At 36.7% G+C, this 21,858-nt stretch overlaps 1 protein-coding gene and 1 long non-coding RNA gene across 5 annotated transcripts in view; one reads left to right on the forward strand and one right to left on the reverse strand.

Annotated features, from left to right (window-relative positions):
* The window catches only part of GNPDA2 (glucosamine-6-phosphate deaminase 2), a 35,535-nt gene extending 27,852 nt beyond the window's left edge, over positions 1–7,683 (reverse strand). The window contains exons 1-2 of one of the 3 annotated variants that reach the window (XM_063663619.1): positions 7,515–7,646; positions 3,089–3,250 (exon numbers count right to left, since the gene is read on the reverse strand). In XM_063663619.1, the coding sequence (XP_063519689.1) occupies positions 3,089–3,212 (124 nt within the window). In that variant the 5' untranslated portion in view covers positions 3,213–3,250; positions 7,515–7,646. Of the gene's footprint in view, positions 1–3,088; positions 3,251–7,514 lie in introns of all 3 variants that reach the window. The other 2 variants (XM_054484821.2, XM_054484822.2) reach the window with 2 other exon arrangements.
* LOC134739409 (uncharacterized) overlaps positions 7,555–21,858 on the forward strand; it is a 62,154-nt gene continuing 47,850 nt past the window's right edge. Inside the window, exons 1-2 of one of the 2 annotated variants that reach the window (XR_010126037.1) lie at positions 7,555–7,701; positions 13,140–13,264. This is a non-coding gene — a long non-coding RNA (uncharacterized LOC134739409). Of the gene's footprint in view, positions 7,717–13,139; positions 13,265–21,858 lie in introns of both variants that reach the window. The other variant, XR_010126036.1, reaches the window with a different exon arrangement.

Consider the following 21,858-nt stretch of genomic DNA (forward strand, 5'->3'; position numbering starts at 1 on the left):
TGAGAAAAAGAAGTTATTTTTGCTTAAGATAGAACTTATAGGAAAGAGGATATTTCATGAGTTCTTGATTCTATTGTTTTATAAAATTATAGTTTGATATGTGAAAAGATGGTGCTTCATGATATGACAAAATAAAAATAAATATATTTAGCCACTCGAGGATGGCCTTCATCTTTGTTCTAAATTTGTTACTTTTTTTTTCATTTTAACTTCAAACTGAAAGGCCAGATTGATTGCATTCTTATAACAAGTTATCTGGCCATCCCAATCCTAGTTGGAGTACTGATTCCTAGTTAACCCACCATCACAAAACAGAACAGTGCAACACAAAAGGCTGCACAAAAAATTCCAACCCAAGTATTATACAGAAATCTGATAAAACTAAACAGTCTCTGACAAAAACAAATACAAAGGAAATTCAAGAATAGTAAAGAATGCCTCTTGTTTGAGATGACAGAATAGACAAGGCTATAAATAAATACCACACAGCAGAAGAAAAAAAGATTTTCTAAAAGCTAAGCACATATGTTGTTTTAAATTACAATTATTAATTTAAAAATTATATAGTAAAATTTTACGTTTCTCAACAACTATAGCCCACTAACATGAAACCTGTCTAAAAGATGGATAAATACGCCTTCCCTCTTCCTTTCCGGAAGGATAAGTGAATCTCTTCTCTCTTTTAGTGTCAAGAGACGAGTTACAGGATTCTCTCAATTTAAGGATATATGAATAAAAAGGTGAGCTGTCATAACAGAGGTGACAAATTCATTTTCTATTTTGTAATCAATGTGGCCAAAAAAAAAGACTGAAGAAAAAAAAGAACTGGTTAAAGAAACTTAATTTTTATATTTGCTTTGCAATAGTCATTACTAACACAATTTAGCAAGTACCTACTATGATTTATATAAAACAAATATTAAGACATTTTCTTTAAGAACTCACAATGTAGGGATAAGCAAGTACAAAATAACCATAACACATGAAAAACATAAATAATCTAAAAGAAGTCTGAGTATTGCAGAACATCAAATAAAAAAGACTACAATCTGGTGAGTTGGAAGAACAATAAAAGAAAATGGCATTTAAATTCAGTCTTGATTAAGGGATACACTTTCAACAAAGAGGAAACTAACTCAGAGCAGAGAAAAGATGGAGCGGGAGGTTCAACGATGACATCTGTCTACCATGTGACTAGATGCTGTGCTAATGTTTTTATATATTACCTCACATAAAGCTCACAACCTTGAGAAACTGGCATTATCTTTCCCATTTTGAAGACAGAATAACTGGGTCAAAAAGATTAAGGAATTTGCCAAATGTCATATGGCTGTGAAACCAGGGATTCCAATCTAGGTCTGGTGCCAGAGTTCATATAGATTCCATTAAATAACATGCTAGGAATATGAGTGAAAGCAAAGCAAAGCAGCCAGCAAGTTCAAGCCTATTCTTGAACTGCAAGCAGTCAAATCTGCCTAGCCCAGTTCTGTGTAAGGAAATGGTGGGAATAAGTTTTGGGAAGCAGATGAGGTTCACAGCATGCAGGCCTTTAAATGTCAAGCTCATTAAGGTCACGTGAGTAAATATAAAATTGAACAGATATTGCCCAGAAATTGCGCTTGATAGGGAGATAATTACAATGCAGCCTGGTACTAACAATTACCGACATGTATGTTCAAGTCTCAGAAGCAGTGGGGGAAGAGGACATAATTAACTGTCAATGGTCAATGAAGGAGAGTAATGGAAAAGTTCAACAAGGTTTTCCAGAGATACTCCCTTGGCAGGTATATTACTAGCAGTTATACTAGCCAAAATAAAGCAAAAGTTGTAGATCTAAATACACAAAAAGATGTTTAGCACTGCTGACATTTAAGACTAAGTCTTTCTGTCCCCACTCAAATTACTGTTTTTTCTTCATCATAATTAACACAACATCATTAACAGAGGTAGGCTGAGTGTAATGACGGGTAACAGTATAGAAACTATACAGAAACCACGTTTAACCCCAAGGGCTCACATATCAGAAATGAGGGTGCTGGGGGTGTAGTACTGGTGTGTCCAGTGAAAAAAAACCCCTTTTGCCATTCTTACCAAGATCTACTGCCCTGGACCAAAAGAGAAAAAGCAAAACAAAACAATCAACTTGAAGAGTACCATTCACGGAAATTATGCAAGTGGGAAAAAATTACAATTGTAGTTTTTATGTAATTAGCATGTATGAGGAGAGGAGCTGGAGAAAACAGTCTGTTTAAATAAAACACACAGGAACTATAAATTTATAGACTATTTACAGTATACAAGGGACTTACACATACACTATCTTAGCTGAATCTCAAAACAGCATCTTATTATCCTTATCTTTTTTATAGGTAAGGAAACCAAGGCTCAGGGGTATAGAACAAATGCCTTGTAGTCAATAAGGAGCAACTTTAGTTCCAGGTCTAATACTCTGTGAAAATCATGGGTCAAATAAAGTGCCATAAGATCAAATGACACCACCTGGTCGTTTTTTAAGAGAATGCTTAATGGAAAACTGAATTCAATAAAATATGTAATTACTGTGATGAATATATAGTTTTCACTTGTAATACATCTATAATAGAAGAAACAAATAGTAAAAGGCTAATAAACATTACATAATATATAATTTATAACTTCTATATTAATAAGGATTTATAAGGCAGGTGAAGTTAAATTAAGAGGCAACAGTATATATCTTAGGTACCTCTTAATGATTAATAAGAAAGCCAATCAACTAAAAACTGGTATGAATGGTAAAAAGCAATGCTCCAGAAAACAAAGGACTACTAGAAAAATGTACAAAAAATAGGAACAACACTTAAGTTACAATATTTCCTATTGCATTTTGGAGTGACAGGTGAGCCTAAATTTTGGCACAAGAACTAGTAACACATTGTAGATAGTAGATTTTATATATATGTGTTTTTCTGGCCTTTTATACTATGATGTTCAATTAGTGATATGTCAATAAATGAATGGGGAAAGTATCTTAACAGAAACCCTTCAATTCCATCAGAATTAAATTTAGATAATATCAGAATATAAAATGGAAAAAGTAGTTAATTACCTGTTGGTAAACCCAGTGTAAAATATCTGTCCTGTCCAGGTTTGAACTGAATGATGCGATTACAGATGTATTTGGCTGCCCATTCACTAGCCAAGTCATAGTTATCAAGAATTACAAGCCTCATTACGGTGACGCACAGCTTCCAGAACAAGAAGTTCAAACCTGAGAAAAGTCCATTGCAGAACACTTTACATAATAAACAGATAGTTTAAATTCAGTAATTTTTTAAAAGATGTAAATAATAAATAGAGCACTGAAACAGAAGAATATACTGATGATTTTTAAAAGTACATTACTGAAGAAGGACATGCACATATACAATCTGAATTTTAAAAATAGTAATAGCTGTTCTCTTTTGAGCAGACACTGAGTTTAAGGCAGTAGGCTAGGTCATTTAGTATAGTTAGCCTTCTGTGGATTCCATATTCGAGGATTCAACCAACCAAGCAGTGAAAATATTCAGGGGAAAAAGATGTTTGCATCTGTATTAAACAGGTACAGACTATTTTTCTTTGTCATTATTCCCTAAACAATACAGTATAACAACTATTTACACAGTATTTACATTGTATTAGGTATTATAAGTAATCTAGAGATAAAGTATATGTGAGTATGTGTGCAGGTGATATGCAAGTACCATGTCATATAATATGAGGGACTTAAGCATCTGCGGATTTTGGTATCTGAAGGGGGATCCTAGAATCAATCCCCAACAGATACCAACAGATACCAGGGACAAGTGTACATATTTTAATCCTTACAACCATCTTGTGAAGTAAAAAAAATGCCGAGTTATAGATGAGGAAATGGACTCACATAATTTGACTAAGGTCACACAGGTAGTAAGCAACAAGGTCAGAATTCAAATTATAACAATGGGATCACACTAGACATGTTATTTTTAATAAGAGAATTCAACAGAAGAAAAAGAAAACAAAGTGAACTAAATAAACTGCTGATCTCTGGAGAAGAAATTTCTTGACAAAAAGCAATTTTAGTTCCTCAAAAATTATTCTAAAATTAAGACAAATTATTATACGTATATTAAGAGATCAGAGTCACTTAAAAGCTACATAATTCCATTTTACACAACGTAGGTTGACTTATACCATGAAAGATGTGGAAATTAGCATTCTTACAGTAACTCACAGCTTCTGATATCTGTAAGACATATTGTTTTCCTTTTTTTAAAAAAATGGTATAAATTTAAGGGGTACAAATGCAATTTTGTTACATGGATATATTATTTAGTGACTAGGTCTGGGGTTTTGGTGTATCTATCACCTGAATAATGTACTATGATCACTATGATCCCAGCAATTTCTCATCATCTACCCACTCCTACTCCCCAACCCTTCTGAGCCTCTCAGTCTACTTTCCATCACCACGTGTACACATTATTTAACTCCCACTTATAAGTGAGAACATGTGGTATTTTTCTTTCTATTTGGGAGTTGTTTCACTTAAGATGATGGCCTTCAGTTACTGCAAAGGACATGATTTCATTTTCAATGGCTGAATTTCGCGGTGTATATATACCACATTTTCTTTATCCAATCATTCATGGATGGATACTCAGGCTGATTTCTTATCTTTGCTACTGTTGTTATTGGAAGGAAGGTCATGAGTGTGAGGTGTCCAGTTCCTTGGCATTTTGAACAAAGAATTGCACAAAAGGAACGAAACACAGGAATGAAGCAGCGAAAGCAGGGATACTGAAGCAAGAAAGCACTCCATGGGGTGGGAGTGGGCCCAAGCAAGCGGCTCAAGGGTCCGGTTACAAAGTTTTCTGGGTTTTAAGTACTCCTTTGGAGGTCCCTTATTGGTTACCCCTTATCTGCATGAAGGATTTGGTCCGTGGCTAATTAAAGGCTGAGGTGAATTGGCTCCCTATGCAGATGAAGGGATGGCCCATGCTTAGTCCACGGACAATCCAAGGCACTTTCCCCTTCCATCGGAGAGGTGGTGGAAGGCAGTCGATTGTAAGGAGAGTAGCCTTTGGTCCTTTGCTACTTGGGCATGGGGAGATGGGTTTTTTCCTTTTGGTTTAGCTTTAGGAAGTTTGCATAAATTGGTTAACTGGCTTTAGGTTACCTGCCCCCAGACGCAGGTGTTTTCTCTTTTAGGAAGTCAGCACAAATTGGCCTTAGATTTCCTGCCCCCAGACCTTGGTGTTCTCCTTTGATTCAGCTGTAGGAAGTCAGCACGAATTGGCCTTAAGTTCCCTGCCTCCAGACCCTATTCTACTGCCTCATTGTGAATAGTGCTGAGATAAAAATGAGTGCAGGTATCTTTTTGATATAATGAATTATTTTCCTTTGGGTAGATATCCAGTAGTGAGATTGCCTCATCAAATGGTAGTTCTACTTTTAGTTCTTTGAGAAATCTTCATACTTTTTTCTATAGAAGTTGAACTGACATTACCACCAATAGTTTATAAACGTCCCCTTATAACATTCACTCAACATTTTGTAACAATTCCCATAATTCTTAGATTTTTAATTCTTAGTTTTATATTTAAATGGATCAGTCACCAATACCAAGCTTTTTATAACATGGTTTCAGCATTCCTGAGTTTTGTACCCACACACTTTACATAGAGTAATAAGTCAAATTTTCTAAATTAATGAGATTAAAAGGTCTTATTAAAATAAATGTATGGAATCTAAATGTCTTTAAGAAGGTAACAGTTTCGAAATGACACAACAACAAAAAATTATGGTCACCATGATCTAGAATTCTGGCCCGATAACAATTATTTATTTACAGAAAATAAATTACATAGTAAGTCATAAATTCAGTCCAACAAATGGACTCAGCCTCCACTTAAATATAATCCATAATCTAATGTCAAAAACAATTTTAGAGTTAAACCAAAGAATCAGAAACAATTATTGGCTGTAATGACCATCAAAAGATATATTTACTTCTAACAAGAATATATGGCCAGCTGATTGTTAATAAAACGGAAAAAAAATAAGGTAAGGAGGACGAGAAGCATTAGAGCTTTCCAATGTCTTCTGCATCCTGGGCATGTTATTTTTCTCAGCTCGACACACGTTTGAAGACCTATTATATACTAAGCACTATGCTAGGTTCTGTAGACACAAAAATGATTAAGAACTCTATTGTCAAAGGGCTTAGAATCACTTGTCTCTGAGGTTGAAAGCATTATTCTCACTCTTCAGATACAGAAAACTGCAACTACGAGAAGTTTATTGCTGACGTTAAAAAGTGGCCCGGGGAGCTGGCTTTAAAACTAAGTGTATCTGACTCAAAGAGACATTAGCCAAAGATGTCTTACCGGTTGAGAATCACTTAGGATTCTAGCAAAAATATAGATTCTCAGGTCCCTCTCCCTAGACACAGTGTTTCAAAAGATCTGAAATGAAGTCCAAGGAATCTCTGAGGCTTTTGCAGATTATCACAGGGGATATTCATAATCAGGTGAAATTTGTTAAGAACACCACACACCTCACTGAAACGAAGTTTAAGCAAGTCTTTCAGACCAAGGTACAGGCAACTTTTTGTTTTCTTAAACTCTCTGGAGGGCGCAGTCACCTCCAAAAGTCCCAAATGAATCCCTTCACCCAGAGGAAAGAAGAACTTCTTCACCACATTTATTTTTTTAAGATTTGACTTTTCCAGTTTTTGCCAATCCTCAGAGATCCAAACTACTGTGGCCTCATGCAATTCTCTGGCATCACGACAAGACAGCATCAAAAAACAACAGAGCACCCCCCTTTCCCTCGTCTTCCTTCAGGTGCTGATTCATTTTGGATGTGCATCGCTAGGAAAAAGGGCTGCTGAATATAAATCGCAAAACTTCAATGCTGGATGACAACTTCTACACCCGTGAAGTTACACAGCTAGTTAATGGCGGGGCCAGGACCAGAATCTACACTTGAAGAACCTGTGCTCCGAGCTTTTCCCTACTCAACCTGACCTGACCTGAAAGCGTAAGGGTGGCCTGGCCGCGCGTGTGGGACCGACCCGAGGAGGGACGAGAGACAGCAGAGAAGGCTGTGGTTCCTGCCTGGGAGGCGGGGGCTGCAGATTCCCCTCAGCTGGGCGTTTGCCTGGCCCTCACTCAGCAAAGGACAGCGAATGCAAATGAGGATGACTGTTAGGAATTTTTAACGAGTGTAGAGAGGTGTCAGGAGGAAGCCGCGAGAGAGGAGAGGACAGGGACGCCTTCTCCCGTAGGCACAAATCCGGAGAGGACAACCAGGTTCGCGAGGGGCAGGACGGGAGACCCCACGCGCCCCCAGCCTCGAGGTTCCTGAGACCCCATTCCGCCCCGGCCCGGCGTCCCCGTCTCAGCACAAAGACAGCACAGGGCGAAGTCGCCGTCGGGTCCCCCGGCCCGAGTCCCCTTCTTGGCGCCCCACCCCCCCCACACCGCCGCACCCCCCGCTAAACTTACCGGCAGACCCAATGGTTCTTCCGACGCTGGAACAGCGGGAACAAGCAACACCCAACCACCCGCGAGCGACCCCAGCTGACCAGTGGAGCGCGAATCCCACGGACCCGGATGCAGATAAAGGCGCAGGAAGGAACCGCGGCGCGGCTGGCGGGAGCTGCGCATGCGCACCGCCTTTAGGACTCCTGAGGTGAGACGCGAGGAGGTCGGTCCGAGTGCGGTGCGGCGGGGCGCTCTTCCTGCTTGGAAGATCGCAGTTTCTGGGGCATCACTTTACGCTACTTTCCTCTCCCCCCCATCTTTCAGAGAGGGATTTGCAGTAGATTCTTTAGGCTTATGAGATATCGTATGTAGGACCGTAGTGCTCACACATATTTTGTTGCTTATGTTGCTGTTTGACAACATGAATATGTTTGCCATTTATGAATACATTTCTCTCTCTCCTCCAAGCTATTGAATGCATATTTGTAAACGCAATGACAGATAAGCGTCTTGTGTCAAAAAATTCATCAAAGTCAAGTTTGCAAAAGGGCAAACAGTACCATGGGAAATCGGGAGCGTCTCAGTAAGAGAAAACAGACTATATAGTAGGGTACTGGCTTTTGCTGAATGAGTCTAAGAGAGGGATAGGGGAAGCTGGAATCAGCTTTGAGCTGGGTATCACAGATGTCTATACAGGAGTGGGAAGGAATTGGGCTGTGGAAATTATTGTAAAGAAAGCAGCAATCATTCAAAAGGAGAAAAGTGTGTTGTGTCCTCACCATGTTCCATCAGGAACACTGTTCCATTAATAACACTGTTTAGGGTTCTGTTAGGAACAATACAATCTTGACTCCTAGCCAACTTAAGGTTCTGTTTCCGTGGAAACTACAAGTTAAAAAAATGTAAAACGCTGTGTCCTCAAACTCGTTATATGAAGTTTTTCACCTGGGTTGTAAATCCAGCCTGCTTCTTTGGATGAAATGACTCCTCTTGCATCCTTTAGTGAAGAGTAGGATGTTACCTTCTCGTTGATTTAGCTTCAAACAGCAACATTGCTTACATACTGATAATAGACAGATTTGTTAGTACTATAGCCTTGAGTAAGTTTGCAAAAGCGATTTTTGGCCTGGTTCGGTGACTCACACCTGTAATCCCAGCACTTTCGGAGGCCATGGCGCGTGGATGGCTTGAGCCCAGGAGTTGGAGACCAGCCTGGGCAACATAGCGAGACCATGTCTCTCCAAAAAAGATTGAGGTAAAATGATGAAGTAGTTTGTAGGCTATGCATAGAATTTAGGCTTTGTATTGTAGGCAATAGGGAGTCACTTAAGCTTTATGAATTGAATATAAGAGACTAGTACATACGTGTTTTAGAAAGAATGCTGTAGAAAGGTGGAGATTAAATTACAGTCTTGAATTACAGATATGTACCACATAAGGAAGTTTAGGTAAAGAATGGACTGGATATTTGGCAATGGTCCCATAAGATTATAACAGAACTGAAAAATTCCTATCACCTAGCGACATTGTAGTAAACGTAAAGTTGTAGAGCAACACCACTCGTGTTTGTGGCTACATAGGTGTAAACCTACTGTGATTCCAGTCTTATAAAAGTCTAGCACATACAATTATGTACAGGATATAATACTTGATAATAAATGACTATGTTACTAGTATATGTATTTGCTATATTATACTCTTTATCATTATTTTAGAGTGTATTCATTCTATTTCTATTTTTATTTTTATTTATTTATTTGTTTATTTTTTTGAGACAGAGTCTCGCACTGTCACCCAGGCTGGAGTGCAATGGCACAATCTCGGCTCACTGCAACCTCTGCCTCCTGAGTTCAAGCAATTCTCCTGCCTCAGCCTCCTGAGTAGCTGGGATTACAGGCAGCTGCCACCACGCCCATCTAATTTTTTTTATTTTTAGTAGAGACGGGGGTTTCACTTGTTAGCCACGCTGGTCTCGAACTCCTGGCCTCGTGATCTGCCTGCCTCGGCCTCCCAAAGTGCTGGGATTATAGGCGTGAGCCACCGTGCTTGGCCCTATTTATATTTTTAAAAGTTAACTGTAAAACAACCTCAGGGAGGTCTTTCAGGAGGTATTCTAGAAGAAGGCATTGTTGTTATAGATGAGAGCTCCATGTACATTATTGCCCTGATGAACTTCCAGTGGGATAAGATGTGAAAGTGAAAGACAGGGAGATTGATAATCCTGACCTTGTGTAGGCCTAGGCTAATGTGTGTGTTTGTGTGTTCATTTTAACAAAAAAATTTGAACAGGAAAAAAAATTAAAAATAGATTTTAAAATAAACTTACAGAATAAGGATATAAAGAAACAAAATATTTTTGGACAGCTCTCCAATGTGTGTTTTAACCTTAATGTTATTACTAGAGTCAAAAAGTTTGTTTTTCTGAGATGGAGTCTCACTCTGCTGTCCAGGCTGGAGTGCAGTGTCGCAATCTTTGCTCACTGCAAACTTTACCTCCCGGATTCAAGCAATTCTCCTGCCTCAGCCTCCCGAGTAGCTGGGACTACAGGCGCATGCCACCACACCCGGCTAATTTTTTGTATTTTTAGTAGAGACGGGGTTTCACCGTGTTAGCCAGGATGGTCTCGATCTCTTGACCCCGTGGTCCCCCCTCCTCAGCCTCCTATAGTGCTGGGATTACAGGCGTGAGCCACCACTCCTGGCCAAAAAGTTTTTTAAAAATTTAAATATAAAGTAAGAAAGCTACAGGAAACTAAGGTAAATTTACTATTGAAGAAAAAAACATTGTTTTATAAATTTAGTGTAGCCTAACTCTACATTGTTTATAAAATCTACAGTAGTATACAGTAATGTCCTAGGTCTTCACATTCACTCACCACTCATTCACTGACTTACCGAGAGCACCCTCCAGTCCTGCAAGCTCCTTTCATGGTAAATGTCCTATACAAGTGTACTGTTAATATTTTTTAATTTTTATACTTTTTTTACTATACCTTTTCTTTGTTTAGATATGCAAATATACACCTTGCATATCTTTGTTTAGATATCATTTTCTTTGTTTAGATATGCAAATATATTGCTTACCATATTCAGTAATATGCTGTACAGGTTTGTAGTCTAGGAGCAATAGGCTATACCATATATGTGTAGTTTGTGTATATATACTAGGTTTGTGTGCATATACTGTATAATATTCACACTATAATGAAGTCACCTGAAGATGCATTTCTCAGAATGTATCCCCATCATTAAGTGATGCATGACTGTATGTTAGGAAGACTCTAACACAGAACGACTCTGAGTGTACCTTGTATTTTTCCTACCCAGCCTTGGTATCAGGCATTTCACTAATAGCTGATGGTTGTTTTATTAATTAACAATGGATGTTGAATTCTGTCAAACACTTTCTATGTATCTATTGAAATGGTTGTATGGTTTTCCACTCTAATATGTTGGTGACCTAAATGTTGAGTGCACTTTTATTGCTGGGGAAAATTCGATTTGGTCATTGTTTTTCTTGGTCAGGGTCTTTCTTATACATTTATTGTTGGGTTCAATTTTCTAAAATTTTGTTTAAAAATTTTACACCTATGTGTATGAGGGATGTCAGTCCATAGTTTTTTTGTTTATTAGTTTTTTGTGTGTGTGTGTGAAGTCTTTGTCTAGTTTTAGTATCATAGTAATAACAAACTTATAAATTAAGTGGGAAAATTTCCCTCTTCAATGTTTTGGAATAATTTGTGTTGAATTGTAGTAACATAATTTATTCTTTAAATACTTGATAGAATTCACTAGAGAAGCTGTATGTACATAGAGTTTTCTTTTTTGAAAAAATTTAACTATAAATCCAATTTCCTGAATAAATACAGGATTATTCAGGTTATCTATCACATAATTTTCATCGAGATGTAATTCACATACTATAAACTCAGGCTTTTAAAGTATACAATTCAGTGACTTTCAGTATATTCACAATGATGTGTAACCATCACCACTATCTAATTCTATTTCTGTCCCCTACCCCACATCAAAAGAGACCTCATCATCTGTTAGCAGTCACTTCCAATTATCCCTCCCCTACCTCATTTCCTGGCAACCACTGGAATACTTCGTTTCTCTATGGATTTGCCTATTCTAGATATTTCATATAAATGGAATCAATATGTGGCCTTTTCTGTCTTGTTTCTTTCACTTTGCACTATATTTTCAAGCTCCATCCATGTTGTACTTCATTACATTTTATTGCAGAGTAATATTCTATTGTGTTGATATACCACATTTTGTTTATCTACTTGCTAGTTAATAGACATTTGGATTGTTTCCTGCTGCTATGAGCATTTAAACAAAAGTTTTTGTGTGAACATTTATTTTCAATTCTGTTAGATATATACCTGGAAGTGGAATTCCTCGGCCATATGGTAACTGCATGATTAACTTTTTGAAGAGCTGCCAAACTGTTTTCACAGCCACTGTACCATTTCATATTCCACCAAAAATGCATGGGGGTTAAAAATTTCTCACGCCCTTGCCAACACTTGTTATTTTCCATCTTTTTTATTATAGTGATTCTAGTGCGTATGAAATGATTTGAATATGGGTTTCTCTAAAGACTTACGGTGTTGAGCATCTTTTCATGTGATAATTGCACTTTTGATATCTTATTTGAAGAACTGTCTATTCAAATCATTTCTTGATTTTTAAATTGGGCTATTTGGTTTTTTATTGTTGAATTATAAGAGGTTTTCATATATTCTCAATAGTAGAGCCTTATCAGATATATGATTTAGAAATATTTCCCCATTTTTATGATTTATCTTCTCAGTTTCTTGATACTGTCCTTGGAAGGAAAAACATTTTTTTAATTTGATGAAGTCCAGTTTATCTACTTTTTCTTCAGATGTCATGATTTTGATGTGCTAGCTATGTAACTAGAAAATATGTTGTATTTTTGTGTCTTTTGTGTTTTGTGTCTTTTTTCCTTTTATTTTTTCCAGTTATTCATTTTTATCATATTTTACAAAACCACTGGTTTGTGACAAATTGAAAATTAAAAAAAAATGTATCCTTCACCACAGATAGCTTGATAAGCGTTGTTTTTGAGAACTATCCTGTTTACACGGGGTAACATTTAGGGTATGTTTGTGGCCCTACACAGTGGCCAAAACAGGGTGCCAAGGGAACGGGGGTGGAAGGGATCAGTCAGGGCACAGGTCATGAGCAGCTGTTGTGGGAGCTGTTCCCTTAACCAGGGAGGAAATGGAAGGGGTGACTTCAAATCTTAAAATTCTCAAGGTCAAGAAGATTCACACCTATGATCTGTTATAAAAGTTTTATAGTTTTATCTTTTACATTTAAGTCTTTGAGTTAATTTTTATATATCGTATGTGGTAGAGGTCCAACTTCATTCATTTACAGGTAGACATTCAATTGTTAAAGCATCATAGATAATAAAGACTGTTCTTTCCCCGCTTGAATGGTCTTGGCAAACTTAATGAAAATCAGTTGACCACAGAAACATGGGCTCTCCGTTCTATTCCATTGAGCTACATGTCTATCTTTATGCCAGAACCACACTATTTTGATTAAGATCAATTTGTAATAAAGCTCAAAATCAGAAAATGTGAGTCATCCATGTCTTTCTTTTAGGCTGTTTTGGCTATCCTGGATACCTTGCATTTCCATGTGAATTTTAGGATCAGCTTGACCATTTCTGGAAAAAAAAAAGGCCATTGGAATTTTATAGTAATTATGCTGAATATATTGATCAATTGGTGAGTATTACCATCTGAACTATATTAAGTCGATCAGTCCATGAACACAGGATGTCTTTCCACTTATTTAGCTCTTAATTTCTTTCAGCAATGTTTTGCAGTTTTCAGCATATAAGTCTTGAACCTTTTTGGTTAAATTTATTCCTAAGTATCTTTTTGATGCTATTGTAAAGGGAATTGTTTTCTTAATTTCATATTTGCATTGTTCTTTGCTAATGTACAAGAACACAACAGATTTTGCAAAACCACAATGAGGTACAATCTCACACCAGTCAGAATGGCTATTATTAAAAGTTTAAAAAATAACAGATGCTGGTAAGGCTCTGGAGAAAAGGGAACACTGATACACTGTTGGTGGAAATTTAAATTAGTTCAGCCAGTATGGAAAGCAGTTTGAAGATTTCTCAAAGAACTTAAAACAGAACTACTGTTCAACCCAGCATTCCCATTACTTGCATATATACTGAAAGGAAATTAAATTTTTCTACCAAAAAAGACACATGCAGTTGTATTTTCACCACAGCACTATTCACAATGGCAAAGACATGGAATCAACCTAGGTGCTCATCAATGGTGTATTGGATAAATAAAATGTAGTACATACACACCATGGAATACTAGGCATCCATAATAAAGAATGAAATCACATTCTTTGTGGCAACGTAGATGCAGCTGGAGGCCATTATCCTAAGCAAATTAATGCAGGAACAGAAAACCAAATACCATATGTTCTCATTTATCAGTGGGAGCTAAACATCTGAGTGCACATGGACAGAAAGATGGGAAAAATAGACACTAGGTTCTATTAGTCAGGAGAGGGAGGGGTGAAAAACTACCTATTGGGTTCTATGCTTACTGGGTGATGGGGTCACTCATACCCCAAACTTCAGTGTCACTCAATATACCTAAATAACAAACCTGCACATGTACCCCTTAATCTAATAAAAAAGTTGAAATTATTTTAAAAACAACAAAATGCAAAACGAAAAGCAAAGCAAAACAAAATGAAAATACTCATATGTCAAAGATCATGGTGCCCAAAACAATCCATAAAGCCAGTACTTCTAGACTTGCAAATAATTCCTTGCTCAATTAAACTGTGTTTAAAAAATAAAAATAAAGCCAGGACTGGGTTAATAAGCAAAACAAACAAAGACAAAAAACAACTGAGTTTTAAATTCAGTCTTGTATTCTGCAACTTTGCTGAACTAGCTTATTAGCTATAAGAGTTGTGTGTGTGTGTGTGTGTGTGTAAGGATTTTCTATATGTAAGATTATATATAGTTACAGTTTTACTTCCTTTCCAATTTGAGTGACATTTATTCCTTTTTCATGCTATTTGCTCTGGCTAGAACCTCCACAACAATATTTAATACAAGACATCCTTATCTTGTTCCTAATTTTGGAGAAGAGCTTTCAGTCTTTCACCATTAAGCATGAGGTTTGTGTGTTTTTCATGGATGCCATTTATCAGATTAAGGGAGTTCCCTTCTATTTTTAGTTTGCTGAGTGCTTTTTAAAATAAAAGCATATTAGATTCTATTACTTTTCTGTGTTTGTTGAGATAACCATTGGGTTTTTTGCTTTAGTCTATTAAATGGTGTTTACGCTGATTTTCCTATATTGAACTAACTTTACATACGTGGGCTAAATCTCATTTGGTAATGTACAATTCTTCTTAGATGTTGCTGGATTTGGTTAGTTAGTGTTTTGTTGAGGATTTTAACATCTATCTTTATAATGCCACTAATCTGTAGTTTTCTTTTCTTTTGATGTCTTTGTCTGGCTTTGGTATCAGAGTAATATGGGCCTCATAGAATGAGTTAGAAAGTTTACTCTTCTCTTCTTGTTGAGAAAAACTGGTGTTAATTCCTAGAATTTACCAGTGAAATGGTCTGTTCCAGGGCTTTTTATCTGTTAGAAGTTGTTCGATGGCTAATTCAGTCTCTTTACTTACTATTTATCTGTTTGGATTTTCTTTCTTGTGTCAGTTTTGGTAGTTTGTGCATTTCTAGGAATTTGTTTCATCTAGATTACCTAGTTTGTTGGCGTATAATCATTCAGTGTACTTCTTTCTAATCCTTTTAGTTTTTGTGAGGTTGGTAGAAATATCCTCTTTCATTCTTGATTTTAGTTATTGGCATCATTTTCTTTTTTTTTTTCCTAAAAGTTCATCAATTTTGTTGATCTTTTCAAAAAACCAACTTTTGGTTTTGTTGATTCTTCTACATTATTTTTCTATTTCCTATTTCTTTTATTTCCACTCTCCTCTTTGTTATTCCCTTCCTTCTGCTTGCTTTGGCTTTAGGTTTCTCTTCTTTCACTAGTTTCCAGAGTTTTTTGTTGCTGTTTGTAGTAATTGTTTGTTTGTTTGTTTGTTTAGTGACTTTTCTGCACAAAAGTCACAAGTAAATTCTTTCATGTGTGTGGCCACTGAAATCTCTGTTCTGTTAGCCTAATGATCAGATAATGATTACGCAGAGATTCCCTTAAATGTCTGAATAATTCCACAGTCCTTGCTGAGTGATTGTGTGTGTGTGTGTGTGTGTTGGGACACACCTGCAACACAGGCAGTTTACAACTCTGCTTTAGCCTTTACTTCGTCCTTGCACAGAGCCTATAGGTTAGCCATGGGTGAGAGCTTCGGGTCTCTCGGGTGTTTCTTGAGTGTGTACATCAACCTATGCATGTGTTTGACATTCTAGATTCCAAAGAACATGTTGGAGTTTTCAAGTCTCCAATGATATCTTATTCCCCAGCATTTCCATGTTTTTTGGTTGATCTATTGTTTACCCCAAGTATTAATCATCAACTCAGCCAGCAGCAACTAAGCAGTTTGCCTGTTAAGAATTTTTGACAAATGCCTCCTTTCTATTGGTAGTGACTTTATCACTAGATGAGTTCTGAGTTAGGCAAAATAAAGACAAGTCTTTCAGTGGATTCTTCCAGAGTTCTTCTGTCTTAAACAAACAGGCTAAGTATGGCTGTTCTTTCAAAATGAGGCTTTGAAAGTGCTGCAGCCTTGTTTCTGCCACTGATCTGGGGAGTGAGGATGTGCCTAGGGTATGCTAAAACACCACAAAACTCACTATTCTTACTAATGTTTAGCCACTTTCATTGAATAAGTCATCCCCATGTTTCTGCAAGTCTTTTGTTAATATCTAGAGTTTTGAAACAATTGATTTTGATAGAGTTTGCTAGGTTTTCCTTTGGAAAATTTTCTCTTTAACTTCTTGAAAATATGGAATACAGTTATGATAAATGTTTTTATATTCTTATCTATTAATTCTATCATTTGTATTATTTCTGATTGTCTTTAAATTGATCAACTTTTATTCCTCTTATTGTACATACTTTTCTGCTTTTTTGCCTGCCTGGTAATTTTCCATTTGATGGTCACATTGTGAATTTTACCTTTTTGAGTGCTGGATATTATTGTTTTCCTAAAAATATCCTTGAGATTTGTTTTGGGACATGGCTAAGTTACTTAGAACTGTTAGGAAATAGTTTGGTCCATTTCAGTTTTGTTTTTATGCATCTTTAGGTAGGATTAGAGCAGGGCTTTTTTCTAAGGTCAACTTTCCCTATTACAGAAGTACGAACTTTCTTAGTATTCTAAACTTTACTTCATGAATTATGGCGTTTTCTCTTCTAGTTGTGGGTACAGACAATATGTCTTTCCCTACATGTGCCTCAGACACTGTTCTCTAACCTTTCAGGTATCTGTCTCCCTAGGCTCACATAATTTCCTCACATACTTGTGCTGATCAATACTCAGCTGAATCCTCCAGGGGAACACTCTTCCAGAGTTCTCTTTCTGTGCAGAGATCTCCAGAGTTCTCTTTCTGTGTAGCTCTCTCCTCTTGGTTCTTTGCCTCGCAAACTTAGCCACCTTGGCTTTCCCGGACTCCCAGTTCTGTCCTCTCAACAGAGAGACAGTGGGTCTCTGAGTTCCCTCACCCTATATTACAACATGGAAACTTTCTGTAGATATTAATCTAAGACAATTGTAGGGCTCGTTTTTTTGTTCCTCATCACTTAGGAATCTCTGTCCTTCACTGCCGAATGTCCAGTGTTTTCAAAGATGTTGTTTCATACGTTTTGTCCCATTCCTTAGTTAAGTCAAGAGGGTAAATTAAATCCCTATGCGTGATCTCAGCTGGATTTAAAGAATGGTTGGCCCCTTCCAATACAATTCAATAAAATCTCATTACCCAAATTCTGTCTAATGCTGAAAAATGAGTTGCTGTGGTTGGTGAAAAAGCAATACATTTTCTTCTGCCAGTTGTTACAACTTGTTTGCTCTCTATAAAGGGTGAGTATTAAATTTTCAGAGAGATCTTTATTAAAAAGTCATTATCAACAATTATTTATAACTGTGTTAAGCATAAAACCTGATTGAAAAATACTGTGTTCATGGAATCAAGTTCAAATTTCTCAGGAAATAAAAATAAAAAGATGTTATTTGGAAGTTTCATATAAATTGAAGGTTAATGTCTTTCTTAATACTTTGTATTTCATTTTTCTTGTCTGCATTATGTAAAAGGAAATTGAAAACATTTGTAAGCCCCTAGATGAGAAGTCAGTCAAAATCTTGGAGGATCTTGGTGCTAGAAGTAGAAACTGAAGAAACGTAGATTGGCATGAGTGAGCGTGTGTATATTAGTAAAGGGTACCCAGAAAGTTTGTATGTGCATGTGTTTGTGTATAAATTTTTTTGCTCAGATTATGTAATAAAAGCAAAAATAAGATCAGATTTGATTCAGAAAGAAGATAATTTTATAGAAATAATTACTTGCCATCTTGCGGCATACTGACTGCAAAAATAACCTTAATTCTCTACCTCCCTATTCTACTTCCTTTCTAATCTGATTGAGCTTTGCATTCACTTATTGCACATCACGGTAGCTATTGCTAACTGATACATATCTGCTGTAATGCATCGGAGAAAGGATGTGGCCTTGTTTTGTTCCCTGCACCCTCAGGAATGATGACAAGGCTCTCAGAGATGTTGGATATATCTTCCAAGATGGGTTTCATGCTCCTGAGCAAAGGTGTTGCCACACATTTTGCCTCACGCAGGAGCAAATGTGTGTCAGATCAGGTTTCTTGGCTCATGAATTGGGCCTCCATTGACAAGGCAAGCAATACAGGGTGTCTAAGGGTTAATAAGCTTTCATTCATAATTTTAGCCAGATAGTTGAAAATATAATCAGATAGAATAAAAGCCTTCCTACAGGAAAGTGGAATATGCTCACATCACCCATTTCTTACAGAAAATGTACAGTCTAAGAAGGTGAAAGGGGCATTTAGATTGTTAATGTGATTTGGGTTTTTAGTCAGCCATCTGGTTATAAAAAGAGATGGGGAAACTGACTTGAAGATACATTTGCATAGCAGGCTAATTATTTTCAATTAGATTTTAGGTTTATTTCAGTCATTTTAGGCTTGATGAAGTTGGGGGAAATGCTAAAGTCACCACTTGCAAGACTAACCTTAACCAGATTTTCCCCCTCCACACAAACACTGAAGTAGAATAAAGGCTTATCACAGAAAGAGTAAGAGGACAATTGATTAAATGAGCAAGGTGCAGTGTTCACAAGTAGGAATGAAGGAACAAGCTCCCGTTGCAGAGATAAGATGATTTAACTGCTAAGGGTGAAGCAATAGTCTTTGTGTAATCAAAAGCTAGCATGAGTGATTATTGATTTAAGTATTTTATTAAAATCTAATTTTACCAAACCTGTCCACAGTGGTTTACATCTTATCATATTTGTGTTTATTATAAGAAGGTTCATTCTGAGCAACATAAAACATCATTTATATACTACCATTTCAATTTAGTCACTATTCTTTTAAATTAAAACAAGAATTTTTGATTTTGAAAGACAAAAAAGCCAGACAGTAAAGTCTGAAAAATTTATATCAGAACTGAGATGTTCATAAGATTTCTTTAGACAAGAATCATAAAAATGCAGATGGTAAGAATGTATAATGAGATTTAGGGAATTTCAATTTTAATAACAGAGTAAAGCACTGTCTCTTGACTGTAATTTAATAAAGGAAGTTTTCCTGGGATCATAAACTGTGAAATTATAGCCTCAGAGGCTTTCCAATGACAACTAACACTAAGATTAAATAAGGGCTTTAGAATTAAATATCACAAGGTATTGTATTGAAGAATATATCGTTGTAAAAAAAATAGCTGTAAAACTTAGTCAGTGTATTGTAAAATTTACCAATGGAAGCTAAAGAGAAAAGTTTAGAGGCATACTGAATAAATAATTTAAGATTATATGCCAAACAAATTATTGACAATACTTCTCTTTTATTGATAAAACTATTTGTACCATACAGTGAAATGCTTCATATTCATAGAGGTTTTGGAATAGAATTTAAACTTCCAGAGTTATTAAAATGAGTCCTAAATAACTTTCATGAATATGAGGACTTTGTAGGTCTTGTCCTCAGCTATATTCTTGGCATTAAGCATAAAGCCTGAACATGGTAGGTGCTTGGTATTCAATGTTACTTCTATTTAAAATGAAAGCTGCTGCTATGCTACACTTTTACACAAGAGGGCATGATTGAAACTGATATAAGACAGGCCATGCTGATAGTACTACTGCATTTTCATATAAACTGTGGGTTTTGATTTTTCTAGTCCATCTTTATGGATAGCAGGTCACTCTGGATGCCCTTCTATAGAATAGCAGCAACAGACAGCAAAAACTATTTAAAAATCCATTAAACTGAAATTTTCTACAATATAAAACATAGTGTCCATTTTCATTTGTTAGATTTAAACAGATTTACCAGATAACTCAAAAAGAAAACACAAAATAGAGTGACCAAAAATTTTAGGAGATTTTCTTGAATAGCAACTTTTCCATATGAACTGGGGCTCTGTCTCAGATTATTACCATGGGAATTGTGCTTGTCTTTGGATAGTTTGACCCTTAAATTTCATTTTTTTCCATTTTTGTGAGTAGTGAACCAACTAGTATCAACAAAGTTAACCTTGAAAAAGAAAATATGTTCTTTAGAGAATAAAATGGCAATAAAAGGCAAAAGGTAAAGTTGGAGAAGTGGCTGCTAATATTTTATATGTTAGGGAGAGGGAGATAGACATAATAGGTGACTGTGCTGGTTCTACAAAGATCCAAGGCACAGACACTTCCTGACAATTGTACATTACAATTGTATAGCTATTATAGTTTGCCTTTGCTCCCTTGTCTTCCAGCTCTCTCCTCATGAGCTCACAATGGTCTTATTCAAAAATAAACAGCATAACAACCCAATACCAACAACAAAAAAACCTCTAAAATTAACTTCCTAGATATTTGTCTTGCTTGGCAACAGTCACCATGACATATTCACTGCTAAAACTGATGGGCACTCTTTATCTTCCTATTTGATCTCTGGGAAGCATTTAGTCTCATTGACCTCTCTTCCATTTAAAAATATTGTTCTCTTCCTGCTTTCCTTCTTACCTTTGTGGACTTTCCTTTTTAATCTCTCAAATGGGCTTTTCTTTCCCAGATTTCTTCTTTGGCTCTCTTCTCACTTTATACATTATCTCTGAACAAACACTTCCATCCTATGACTTCAGTTATATTGTCTGAAATTTTAAATTCTAGACTTCCTCTCAAGCTTGAGCTCTAGGTTCCTATGAAACTGAGCTCTAGGCTTTACAGCTGGAAATTCAGATGTGTTCAAAGAGATCTCAGCACTCTTTACCCCATATCCATTCCTACTTCATTGTTTATTTCAGTGAATGGCAATACCATCTGGCCAATGGCCCAAGCCAGGTGTCTTGGCAGTAATTTGAATTTCACTTTCTTTCTCAGCATCCACATCTAATCAACGACTCTCGGAGACATTATTGCTTATCTCTACACCAGCCAGTTTCAACCCTCTCTTCTTATTGCTGGAAACTGCCACCTATTTTAGAAGCTGAAGGGCCAGATTTTGCTTTCTCAATTTTCCTTGCATTTAAGGAATGGACATTTTACCTAATCCTCATTAATGGGACATTGAGGAAGATGAGCTTAAAGTCTTCTGAGAAAGACCTTTCTCTCTGATTAAGAAACAGAGATGCCTGTGCAGAGGGCTTATCCTTTTACTTCCTGTTATGAACATTGCTGTGTGAAGATAAGATGCTCAAGGCTACTGCTTGAAAAAGAGAGAGAGCTGCATAGAGACGTCAACACAGAGTTCTGACAAGAGTTTAGCAACTGTGTTGTGAAGGTTATTTTATGTATCAACTTGACTAGACTTAAGGATGCCCAGATAGCTGGTAAAATATTATTTCTGGGTTTGATTGTGAGGATATTTCTGTAAGAGTTTTGAATTTGGATTAGTGAGACGGCCCTCACTGATGAGTGGACATCATTGGAGACCACCGAGGGCCTGAATAGAACAAAAAGCCGGAGGAAGGGCAAATTCTCTTCAGGAGCTGAGCCATCCATCTTCTTCCACCTTTGGATGTCGGTACTCCTGATTTCAGGCCTTCAGACTTGGATTGGGTTTAGATCACTGGCTTCTCTAGTTCTCAGGACTTCAGATTTGGGCTGGAACTATGCCACAGCATT

This window comes from Pongo pygmaeus, chromosome 3 (assembly GCF_028885625.2).
Source record: "Pongo pygmaeus isolate AG05252 chromosome 3, NHGRI_mPonPyg2-v2.0_pri, whole genome shotgun sequence".
Lineage (NCBI taxonomy): Eukaryota > Metazoa > Chordata > Mammalia > Primates > Hominidae > Pongo > Pongo pygmaeus.